This window comes from Ovis canadensis, chromosome 4 (genome assembly GCF_042477335.2).
Source record: "Ovis canadensis isolate MfBH-ARS-UI-01 breed Bighorn chromosome 4, ARS-UI_OviCan_v2, whole genome shotgun sequence".
Lineage (NCBI taxonomy): Eukaryota > Metazoa > Chordata > Mammalia > Artiodactyla > Bovidae > Ovis > Ovis canadensis.
Window position 1 is genome coordinate 48188191 of NC_091248.1, and position 13218 is coordinate 48201408.

The 13218-nt window shown below is 37.1% G+C and overlaps 1 protein-coding gene across 2 annotated transcripts in view; it reads left to right on the forward strand.

The window, feature by feature from the left end:
- Positions 1-13218, forward strand: part of ELAPOR2 (endosome-lysosome associated apoptosis and autophagy regulator family member 2) — a 215435-nt gene that overhangs the window by 125076 nt on the left and 77141 nt on the right. For both annotated transcript variants that reach the window (XM_069587760.1, XM_070292381.1), the window contains exons 3-5: positions 2141-2336; positions 9882-10029; positions 13042-13128. In XM_069587760.1, coding sequence (XP_069443861.1) covers positions 2141-2336; positions 9882-10029; positions 13042-13128 — 431 coding nt within the window. The remainder of the gene's footprint in view (positions 1-2140; positions 2337-9881; positions 10030-13041; positions 13129-13218) is intronic.

Consider the following 13218-nt stretch of genomic DNA (forward strand, 5'->3'; position numbering starts at 1 on the left):
GAGTCCAAAAGTCCGCTCTACACATCTGTGTCTCCTTTGCTGCCTTGCATTACAGGGTCATCATTACCATCTTTCTAAATTCCATATATATGTGTTAGCATACTGTATTGGTGTTTTTCTTTCTGGCTTACTTCACTCTGTATAATCGGCTCCAGTTTCATCCACCTCATTAGAACTGATTCAAATGTATTCTTTTTAATGGCTGTGTAATATTCCATTGTGTATATGTACCACAGCTTTCTTATCCATTCATCTGCTGATGGACATCTAAGTTGTTTCCATGTGCTGGCTATTCCTTAAAAAATTGTAGATAGAACTGCCTTATAACCCAGCAATCCCACTGCTGGGCATATACACTGAGGAAACCAGCATAGAAAGAGACACATGTACCCCAATATTTTCACAGCACTGTTTAAATTTGTTTATTTTAATTGGAGGCTAATTACTTTACAATGTTGTATTGGTTTTGCCATACATCAACATGAATCCACCATAAATGTACACGTGTTCCCCATCCTGAACCCCCCTCCCACCTCCCTTCCCGTACCATCCCTCTGGGTCATCCCAGTGCACCAGCCCCAAGCATCCATGTATAATATCATATAAGAAATGAATTTCCAGTCCAGGTTCGATGCAGGATACAGGATGCTTAGCTCTAATTCTTTAATTTTTTTTCAAAATTATCTTGTTCTTATTTTTTGCCACATTTCCAAATGTATTCTAAGAGGGAAATCTATCTAAATGTGAGGTTTTGCTGCTTCACTGTCTGCTGGGAGATTTGTTTTTCTTCATCGGGTAATTTGGAGGTTTTATTTTGTTCTTGTTTCTTTAATATCCTGATTAAAGGATTAGAAAGCTCTTTGCTATGTTTGAGTCACTAATACTGCCCTGAGCACAGAACCACACATTTGGGGGACATAGATTTGCGTTTGCTGAATGAGTAATAACAACAGAAGAATTGCCGTCTTTTCTGTGACTGTGTCATCTGTTCTGCACTTTGCCTGTGGCTTCCGTCTCTGGTTCTGTCTGAGGATTTGCACAGAGCCTGGCATCAGTTATAAAAAAAAAAAGTGGAGGCTGTGGAAATGACTGGGTGGGAGTCATGAATATTGAAAATGTGGACTCCTGGTTTCAGAGTGGGGATAGTTGTTTAGCTGATACACGTGAAGCACTACCCTCTTGTTATCCCCTTTGTGTTTATGTTACTCACTGGATCAACCTTTTTCATTCATTTTATATTTTATTTGAATATAGTTGCTTTATACTGATGTGTCAGTTTCTGCTATATAGCGAAGTGAATCAGCCATGTGTATACATATGCATGCATGCAAGCTGAATCGCTTCAGTCGTGTCTGACTCTGTGCAACCGCATGGACTGTAGCCTGCCAGGCTCCTCTGTCCATGGGATTCTCCAGGCAAGAATACTGGAGTGGATTGCGATGCCCTTCTCTAGGGGATCTTCCTGACCCAGGGGTTGAACCTGCGTCTCTTGTCTCCTGCATTGACAAGGGGGTTCGTTACCACTAGCACCACCTGGGAAGCCCATGTATACGTATATCCCCTCTTTTTGGATAAACTTTTTATTTGCATTTAGTATTAGCCAGGTACAATTAGCTAATATTCAAAAATAATGATGCCTGTTTTTTGGAACCTCGAAGTCTCACATCAGTTGATAAGTAATATTTGCTTCTCTGTTTTTTTTTTATCTTTAAGGGAGGCTGTTACAAAAAGAGTATTGTAGGAGTACAGTGGGAGCCCCATTTGACTGCCTGGAGGGACAGGAACCCATCTTCTGTTATAAAGAGGGTCATTTTTGAGTTAGGAACAGGAGTTTTTAGGGTGAGCACATGGGTTGATCAGGAACTCCAAAGACTAGAGTGACAAGAAAGAGGATGAAATATTTTGGGAGTGATAATAATTTTGTTACGGTTGGAAGAGAATTGGTCAAGTGATGAACCTGGTAAGATGGGGTGGGGACAAACTGTGAAGTCTTTGTAGTGATAAGGAAAACTTTGGAAAACTTTAATTAGGGTGTAACATGACCAGAGCTTTATAAAAACAATGCTAGTAATAGGTATGAAGGGAGGAAATTGAAGGGGGGGCGTGTGATGACTAATGGGTTATGTATTTTGCCTTCCAGCTTTCTCCTGTGCTTCTGGGGAGTATCTAGAAATGAAGAACCAGGTATGCAGTAAGTGTGGTGAAGGCACTTACTCCTTGGGCAGTGGCATCAAATTTGACGAATGGGATGAATTGCCGGCTGGATTTTCCAACGTCGCAACATTCATGGACACTGTGGTCGGCCCTTCTGATAGCAGGCCAGAGGGCTGTAACAAGTAAGAATCCAAAGGAGCCTTGAAAAGGGTGTAGTTGCTCTTTTCCAGAAAGAAGTTGAGGATAACCTTGGTAGTGATTGGGATTATAGGTAAACTAACCGTATATGTGCTGCTGAAGCAAGAACTATAGGTAAACTGATTGCAAATAGTCATATTTTTTAGACAGTCCTTGTGAATTACATAGCTGTATTTTCATGAAAGAAAGAAAGAAAGAAAGAAAGAAAGTGAAGTCGCTCAGTCGTGTCTGACTCTTTGAGAATCCATGGGCTGTAGCCTACCAGGCTCCTCCATCCGCGGGATTTTCTTTTTCTTTTTTTTTTTTATTATTATTTTTTTCGTCCATGGGATTTTCCAGGCGAAAGTACTGGAGTGGGGTGCCATTTCCTTCTCCAGGGAATCTTCCCAACCCAGGTATCAAACCCAGGTCTCCCACATTGCAGACAGATGCTTTAACATCTGAGCCACCAGGGAAACACCAGGGAATTTTCATGAGGTTAAAGTAATTGCTCTTAGGACATAATATATAGTATGAAAAATGCAATAAAAGTATTAGAAAAGCAACTTAGTTTTCTAATATATTTATAACTATATTAAAGCCAGCAGTGCTATAAACACTTCTCTAATTTTAATGAATATTTTCCATTTTTAAAATTTTCCTTGAAAAGGAAAAATGTATAACCTTCATTCATTTGTACACTTGATGATTTTCTGCTACATAGAGTGGGCTGAACACCTAAGGTAGAAAGCACTTTTACTTAATTTCCACCTTTTTAATAGGAGATTATAGCTTTGCCTGTGACAATATTGGAGGAAGGCTAAATTGTTTGGGAAAAAACACAGAATTCTTATCTTTGGGTTCTCACCCTTCCTGTTTTCCCATATTGACTATTTAACATTCCCTTTCATGTGCCTGTGTTTTGTACAATTAAACTTCCAGCCTCTGGCTGCCTTCTGACAAGAATGGTCACATTTTTCCCCCTGAGCTGAAATGATTCAAATAAAAAAATGACTCACATTTTTCACCCTGAACTAAAGATGTCGGAGAATTATTTAGCTGTGACAGATACGTTTGCTCCTCCTTCCTTCCTACCTTCCCTTCATCCCCCTTGCTTTCTAGCAATCTCTCTCTCAGCCAAGAGACATTTTTACTCTTCTGATAATGGTCATTTCATCATATAGACTCGTGATATTAGGTAGCACTAATAGGATTATTTCTCTCTATATATAAACATTATATGTTCAGTTCAGTCACTCAGTCATGTCTGACTCTTTGCGACCCCATGAATCGCAGCACGCCAGGCCTCCCTGTCCATCACCAACTCCCAGAGTTCACTCAAACTCATGTTCATCGAGTCAGTGCTGCCATCCAGCCATCTCATCCTCTGTCGTCCCCTTCTCTTCCTGCCCCCAATCCCTCCCAGCATCAGAGTCTTTTCCAATGAGTCAACTCTTCACATGAGGTGGTCGAAGTACTGGAGTTTCAGCTTTAGCATCAATCCTTCCAATGAACACCCAGGACTGATCTCCTTTAAGATGGACTGGTTGGATCTCCTTGCAGTCGAAGGGACTCTCAAGAGTCTCCAACACCACAGTTCAAAAGCATCAATCCTTCAGTGCTCAGCTTTCTTCACAGTCCAACTTTCACATCCATACATGACCACTGGAAAAACCATAGCCTTGACTAGACAGACCTTTGTTGGCAAAGTAATATCTCTGCTTTTGAATATGCTGTCTAGGTTGGTCATAACTTTCCTTCCCAGGAGTAAGCATCTTTTAATTTCGTGGCTGCAGTCACCATCTGCAGGGATTTTCAAGCCCCCCAAAGTGAAGTCAGCCACTGTTTCCACTGTTCCCCCATCTATTGCCCATGAAGTGATGGGACCAGATGCCATGATCTTCGTGTTCTGAATGTTAAGTTTTAAGCCAAGTTTTTCACTCTCCTCTTTCACTTTTATCAAGAGGCTTTTTAGTTCCTCTTCTCTCTGCCATAAGGGTGGTGTCATCTTCATATCTTAGGTTATTGCTATTTCTCCCGGCGATCTTGATTCCAGCTTGTGCTTCTTCCAGTCCAGCATTTCTCATGATGTACTCTGTGTATAAGTTAAATAAGCAGGGTGAAAATATACAGCCTTGACATACTCCTTTTCCTATTTGGAACCAGTCTGTTGTTCCATGTCCAGTTCTAACTGTTGCTTCCTGACCTGCATACAGGTTTCTCAAGGCAGGTCAGGTGGTCTGGTATTCCCATCTGTTGAAGAATTGTCCACAGTTTATTTTCCACACACTCAAAGGCTTTGGCATAGTCAATAAAGCAGAAATAGATGTTTTTCTGGAACTCTCTTGCTCTTTCCATGATCCAGCGGATGTTGGCAATTTGATCTCTGGTTCCTCTGCCAGAGGAAAAATTATATGTATGTGTGTATAATTGTACACACATATAAATGCAGTTGACCCTTCAGCATTATGGGGGTGGGAGTGCCTACCTCCTTAAAGTTGAAAATACACTTACAACTTTAAGTTGGCCCTTTGTATCCTCCCTTCAGCAACTGGTAGATTCAACCAACCATGGATCCAATAGCACTGTAATGTGTATTTAGTGAAAGTCATCTGAGTATCAGTGAACGGTGCAGTTCAAACCCATGTTGTATATGTATGTACATATATTAATACATATGTGTGTATATACATGCATACTCAGATAACCTCTGCTTTTCCAGAGTTTGTTTATTTATTACGTCATTTCACTTTTATGGATGACCTATATTAGTACCTGTTTTTGTTAACCAAGAGAAATCCGAAGAGGATTTTCACTTTTACCAAAAAAAAAAAAAAAAAAAAAAAGGCAAAAGGCAAAAATGCTATTTAGCATTGATTTTGCAGCAAATGGAGCCACCCTAGAGGCAGTTTGTACCCTGTGCAGTAAGAGCAGCTGCACTAAACTCTTTCTGGGAACTACATTCAGCATCTCAGCATCAGGTCATCGTAACTTTGAACTGTATCTGTGGGATCATTGCTTTCTCACAGTTTATTTTTAAATTAATTTGTGTCCTAAGGTAATTACTTCTTTGCTTTATACCATTTCAGCTTATGAGAGATTTCACAGGAACACTGTACCTTTGTATAACGTGTGAAACCTTTATGTGTGTATAATTTAAATTCTTTAAATTAAAGAGTTCTTAGAGGAGGATACCAGCAGAATGTTATGAGACCTCAGATCTTTGTTTTGGTGAGCAGGATATATTCACATGGCTTTTTTCTCTACTTGAAATTGCTTATTCATTAAAGAAATCGAATGATAAGCAGAAATTTTTCAGTGTATTGAGTATCATTTTCTCAGTGTAAATTTCAGTCTATCACTGCTAAGCTTGTCTCCTTTCCTCCCTCCCTCTCCCTTTTTCCTTTCTTCTATCCACCGAATCTTGCTTTCTTTTTACTTCTTTTTAATTGCTTGGATCATATAGAAGATGTGTGTTGAACTTTGTAAGAAGTTGTCAGAGATTTTCAAAATGATTGTTAGCATTAGACTCTAGCAGTGTATTTGAATTCTAGTTATTTACATTGTAAAATATTGTACACAAGTCTTGGTTTATTTTAGTCTTTCTAGTGTATGTTATGAGAAATGGTATTTCTTTGTGTTTTTTTTTTTTTGCATTTCCTTCTTTATTAAAGGTATTGAGCACTATTCATATGTTCATAGTCCATATGTTTGTGGGTGTGTGTGTGTGTGTTAAGTGTCAAATATTTATCCATTTGTTATGTTTTGGGGTCAGTTGATTATTGAGCTGTAGTAGTTCTTTGTGTATGCTTGACAGAAAGGAAGTTTTGTCATGAATCTATATAATATGTAACCTATACACATATACATGCACATATACATATATGTGTGTGAAATAGTTCTTTTATCTGCAGCTTTTGCTTTCTCATTTTCTCAGGGGTGTTTTTAAATAACCAAAAATTTAAAATTTGAAAAAGTACAATTTATCAATGTGTTCTGTTGTAGTTAGTGTTTTTACATCTTTAGATATCTTGCAAAGGCTACAAATTACAATTCTTAAAGTATAATTAGTATTGTTATTATACTTTTATATAATATGTAAAGCTTTACAACAGTATAGTTACCTTTATACCCTTATCCTGGTGCTATTATCATAGGTTTAGGAACACATCATAAACCCTGTAATACAATGAAATGTGTTTTAAAGAATCAGTTAATTTTTAAAAAACTTGAGAAAAGTGTAGCTTTATGCTTTTATCTGTGTATTTACGGTTGTTGATACTCTTTTCTCCTATTTTCTAAATGTTTGTTCAGTATTATTTTTTTAATCTGTAAAATTTTCTTTATCATTTCATGCAGGTCTACTGCTCATAACTTCTCTCAACTTTTTGAAATCTAAACACATCTTTATTTAGCCTCAGTTTTGAAGAATATTTTGTTGGACATAGGACTCTGGACTTTTACTTTTCTCCTTCTGTGTTTTAAAGGTGTTCCATTACCTTCTGAACTCTCCCTTGTTTGTGATAAGAAAAAATTAGCTGTAGTTTGCTTGGTTAGCTTCCTTTTGTATAATGTTTCATTGTTTCCTTGACTACTTATAATATATTCTGTATTTCTTTGCTTATAATGTGTTCTCTATTTCTTTGCTAGTCATGTTGAGAGGTGGAAGTCTCAGTCTTTTATTATTATTATTATTTTGTTAGTGAAGACAAAGAATTTGCCAAAAATCTCACTCTCATAATCCAGATAGAAAATTAAATTTGAAGAGAAGGATATTAAGTTGTGCTGTCATACAGTCTGGTTGGAAACATTTTTGGCCCAAAATTTGACACATGACTCAAAGAAAGCGTTGGTTTTCTTTGTATTTTCACTCTGCTTGAAGTTGACTGAGCTTCCTGGATTTGTAGGTTGATATTGTTATTAAATTTGAGAATTTTTTAAAGCTATTCTTTCACCAGTAATGTTTTTCTGCCCCCCTTCTCTCCCTATTTTCCTTCTATAACTCCATTTACATGTATGTTAGGCCACTTGGTATTGTCCACAGTCACTGAGACTCCATTTTTCCCCCCATTTTTTTCTCTTATACTTCAGATTACATAGTTTCTATTGCTCTATCATTATTTCTTTTGCAGTTTCAAACTTGATCTTAAGCTCATCTACTGAATTTTAAATTTCACAAATAGTAATTTTCAGCTGTAGAATTTCCATTTAGTTTTTAAAATATTTATTTCCCTTAAAACAGTTGAGATTATTCATGCCTTCACTTACTGTATTCATCTCTTGATGTTTTTTGATTATATTTTTAAAAGCTATCTTAAATACTTATCTGTTTCTTTTGATTCTTTGTTGTCAATTAAGGATCATATTTTACCACTTCTTTGCATTTCTAGTAAATTTTTAATGTATCTTAGGCATCATGAGTGTTACAATGTGGATTATTTTTTCTTTTGTGTAAAAGACGTTGGATTTTGTTCTGGCATTACCAGAAGAGTGTCTCGTTAGGTTTGGTATTTAGAATTTTATAAGGTGGCTCTGTGTTGGTTTCACACTTAGTTCTAGGTCATGGTCTTTACTCTAGGGCACACTATAGCCTACTCTGTTTTTATAAATAATGTTATATTGGAACACAGCTGCACTCATTTATTTATGTGTTATCTATGGCTGCTTTTGAGCTATAATTGCCTAGTGGAGTACTGCAGGAGAGATCGCATGGTTAATAAAGCCCCAATTATGGGCTCTTTGGCCGTTTATGAACAAGTCTGTGGATACCTACCCTAGGGCATGGTCCTTATTCCTAAAATGTGGCACTTCTGGAGTCTCAGATGAATGTCCAATGTGGTTATTTTCTCCTCTCTGGCTGGCCTGGAGATCCTGCAATACCCATAAAAGTGACCTCTCTGATTTTGACTTAGTTTTGCAGTGGTTGTTCTCTACTAGGCCTGCACATTCCAGCCCCAAGCCTGGGCCTATAGAGAAGCTCCATGTGGACTTCTGGAGCCCCCGTTTTCTCTGCTTCTCATGCCTGTAAATTCTGGTTATTTCAGCTTCCTCCAGACATTCATCCCTCAATGAGACCACTGTGCTCTGCTTGGGAGCTGTCTCTCAGTTCCAGAGTCTGGAAAGTGTCCTGAGAATGAATGAGGTCAGGGTCAGTTTGGGCTTTGTCTCATGCATTTTCCTGCTGTCAAGAATCTCAGTCCTGCACTGTCTAGTGTCAGTGCCTGAGCATGGCTTATGTGTTTTGTTTAGTTCACTAGACTGTTAAAGAAAAGGGCAAGTCCAATACCAATTAGTGAGTCATGTTGAGATGTGGAAGTCTCAGTCTTTTATTATTATTTTTTTGTTAGTAAAAAGAATTTGCAAAAAATCTCACTCTTATAATCCAAATGGAAAGTTAAATTCAAAGAGAAGGATATTAAGTTGTGCTGTCGTACAGTCTGGTTGGAAACTTTTTTGGCTCAGAAGTTGACACATGACTCACTGTTGATTAATCTAAGAATTAGCTTATGGTTAGATTTATAATCCAACTTTTGTTCACTAGTATATTTCCTTAATCTTTTATTTTTTAGATAAAATTTCCTATCAGACTTTTGCTCCTACTACGTACTGTGACACTGTGATTTACATTTTATTTAGGTTTACTTTATTATTTTTTCCATCTGGCTGATCATGTACTTTTTTTAAAAAAAACTGAAATATAACAGTTGCATAGCAAATTGATATTATGCTAGTTTCAGTAGCATTACATAGTGATTTGACAGTGGCATATATTATGAAACGGTCACCACAATAAGTTATTACAATATTGACCATATTCTTTATCTTGTTTTTTACAACCTCATGATTTAGTCATAACTGGTGGTTGGTACCCCTTCATCCCCTTCATCTATTTGGCTCCCCCCTCCCTGGCAACCACAGAAAACTAGTCTGTTCTCTGTATCTATAAGTTCCTTTGTGGTTTGTTTCTTAGATTCCACTTTTTCTCTCTCTTTTTTTTCTGCTCAATGTTATGTGGCAACCTGGATGGAAGGGGAGTTTGAGGGAGAATAGATATAGGTATAACTGAGGCCCTTTGCTGTTCACCTGGAACGATCACAGCATTGTTAATTGACTATACCCCAATACAAAATAAACATTAAAAAATATTTAAATTCACTTTAAAAGGACTTTTTCTAGGATGATTTCTTCTCTTATAATAAATGGACACCCCTGCCAATATGTGTTTGTAAATAAAACTTTAGGTATTATTTGAGAGTAATTCCATCAAAGACTGCTAGAATTAGTGACCAGCTATCTAGTGATTACATTTTTGGTGATAAGCAGCAGCTGCATAGCACATTAACTGCATAATCTTAACAATGATTTTAGGAAGTTACATGCCACAGACACGAACCTTTTTTCAAGCAGTGGTGTTACGGCCTTTGGAGTCCACATGCACTTCAGACTTCGCTGCTGTGCTTTGTCGGCAGAACTGCTTTTAAATCTCAGTTATAGAACTTGTGAACAGAGAGGTTTCTGAATGCTAACATGAAATGGTTTTGTTTCCACAGCTCTTCTTGGGTCCCTCGTGGAAACTACATCGAGTCCAATCGTGATGACTGCACAGTATCCTTGATCTATGCCGTTCACCTCAAGAAGTCAGGTTATGTCTTCTTTGAGTACCAATATGTGGACAACAACATCTTCTTTGAGTTCTTTGTAAGGCCTTTTATATTCTAGAATTCACTTCTTAAAGGGCATTCATGTAAAATTTCTCTTAATCAGTTGTTCCCATTTCATTGTGTGCCTCGGCTTTTTGTGTTAACTGAAGCTTTTGATAAGAAATATTTATTTTTTCTATAATACTTTCTGGTTGATAATTATTTCTTTACCTCTGAGTTCTCTCCTTGTAGAATAACATTCACGTTGTTTTCCTTTTGGATATGATCATTAGGTGACCATTTGGTCGAGACTTTTTGTGTGATGAATATATTTCCTGAGATTCATTTAATTTTTTTATAGTGATAGATGCTACTTTGTCTAAAAATATGTTTTCACCAATCTTGGTTTTTATTTAAGAAGATTTTTCTTCTCTTTTCAATTTTAAATATTTGAATTATTTAAGTGTACTCATGGGCGATATTTCAGAACTAGAAGTGACTATATCTTGCTGATTGCCCCAGTTTTGTACAATATAAAAAAATCAAGGGATGAGGTAGTTGATGTCTTTGGCAAGAGATTAAATAACATTAAAGACTATAAGATAAAATAATAGGCTAACATAATAGGTTGTTACCACAAACATTATTTAGCTATTTTATGTAAACTGTACCTAATTGTGCAAATATTTGTTGTGGCAGTGACTCAAATGCTTGCAAAAAGTTTGTTCCGATTGACTTCTTAAACCCCGCCCGCACCCCCCCCCCCCAAAAAAGTATGTGTGTTGTGCAAGTAACTGGGAAAATATCTCGTAAAATGTTTCTGTGGCCCAGATTGCAGGAATAAATGTACTGATAATGCTAAAGCAAATTTATTTTGCTCTTGATAATGGAAATTTCTAAATCAAAAGTTTGCTAGGAAGAAATATTTTCTGTGAATGTATGAGCCTAAAATTTAAAGTCAAGAGATTCTGGCGCATGTCCCAACTCTGCAGTTGCTGGTTGTGTGTTACTGGACAACTAACTTTTCAGCTCTCAACATGCCTTTTTGTAAAGAGGATTGTAGACCAGACCTTTTAAGGACCCTCTTAACTCAAATATCCTTTGATGAGTTTAAGATGTTAAGCAATATTCAAACAGATTGGCTTTTTAAGTTACATTTTGTTTGCAAGACACTTCTCAGAGTGAATAACTCCATAGTCCATGGGATATTTTTGCAATATTACTACAATAAAGTTAAAAAGCACGGTAATTGTATAATTGTTTGAATAAACATTTAGTTCTGTGTTGTCTATTAAGTCCCTTGAGAGTTGTCAGTGAAGATATTCTTAAGGCATGAAGTTTCATTGCTGCCTCTCAGTGATGCCTTTGTTCTTCTGGTTATGGATTGAAAGGGATAGTGAGTTTATGTTTCCTCTTCTATTGATATTTCAGCTTAATAGGTTGCAATCAGAGAGTCGATGCCTTATGTCCATCCTGCTAGTAGTTAATGGAAAGGCAATGTCTGAAGATTAAAGGATGCAGATGTACCTGTGAACGTTACAGATTGAAAGCAGTAAAGTATTTAATGTTAGGAGTCTGGGAGTTTCATTCAGCTCTCCCCTCCACACATACTTTTTTTTTTTTTAATGATAAACTCAAACCTAGACAGAAGAAGTGATTGGACAAAGGTTATACATTTACTAGTTACTTTTAGAATGAGTAACGAGAGAACTCAGATCTCCAGTATGCTACTAGACTGTCAAAATAACACTTAGACGTATGATATCCGCTGAGAAAAAAGCTTTCAGTTTATGCAAACATGGACCAGAAAAGGTATATACAGGGTTTATATCTGTTTAAAAATGTCTTAACACTCGTATTGATTGTCATTATGCTTATAATATAAATATGATACTTAAATTCAGTTAAAGCAAATATCCTCAGTAGCTGATTTTCTCTGGTTTTGGCTGTTAAAAGGATCTGTTTTCTAGTTAGTTAAGTCTAGGAAATAGCTCTATGAAGAAGATATTAATGCTGTTTGTGAAATTAGTCAGGGGAATGAATGAAGTAGAAAAATGACCTAAAGAATAGAGAAATAACCATTTTGGAGGAAGTATAGATGATGAGATATTATTTCAACCCTATTATGATGCTGACTTTTATGTGCTCCCTTGCTAAGTCATGTCTGACTCTCTGCAACCCCATAGACTGTAGCCCGCCAAGCTCCTCTGTCCAAGGGATTCTCCAGACAAGAATACTGGAGTGGGTTGCCATTTCCTTCTCCAGGGGACATTCCTGACCCAGGGATTGAACCCAGGTCTCCTGCATTGCAGGCAGATTCTTTACCACTGAGCTATGAGGAGAAGTCAAGACTATAAATATAGCCTCAAGAAGTCAAGACTGTAGAAAAATACACAGACATTTTTGATGTCTGTGTATTTTTTGTAGACCTGGAGAGGTATGTCCCAACTCCTAGGTATTTTAGCAGAATTTTCTGGAAAGCACAAGATGTTTGGTGCTGAAGATATTAGCTGTATTTATTTGAATTGCTGTAGAGTATCAACATTTGTCCCCAAATACCAAGCAGAGTCTTTGACTTTGGCTATAGCCACTTATGTACACATTTGGGTTAAGTGTTGGGGAACTGAAAACAAAGCAGATTTCATTTATTTTTAATTTCAGGTTTAAATTGCCCTAAATCTTATAAAAATAAACTTTATACTATTGGGCCTGCATGGTGAGTACAAGCTTTTACATCTTTGTAATGACTTTTTCTCCTCTCTGTGAATTTTCAGTGATAACTGCCCTCTCTTCCTCTGCCTTCCATGCTCCTGCTTGCCCAATTTCTGACTTCTTAATGGGCTTGTCTTTTTGTTACAATAATGAGAAAGATTCACTTAGAACTACGTACTCATATGCAGTTGTCACTCAGGCTCCGGAGATCTGGTGTGTTTACTTGTTGAGAATTACTCGTGGCTGTTGTTTCCTACACATTGAAAGAAGCTCTTGTAGCCTGTCCTGTGGTGAGTGACACATCTAATTAAAAACCCCGTTCACTGAGCTTTACTGGGCCCTTATGTTTACTCCACAGATTCAGAATGATCAGTGCCAGGAGATGGACACCACCGCTGACAAGTGGGTGAAGCTCACAGACAATGGAGAATGGGGCTCTCATTCTGTAAGTCTCTCTTTGCTCTTCTCTCATACCAACCCCATTATTCTCCTTTCTTTTCTCAAACTTATTTTTAAAAGTTTATTTTAAAGAAAA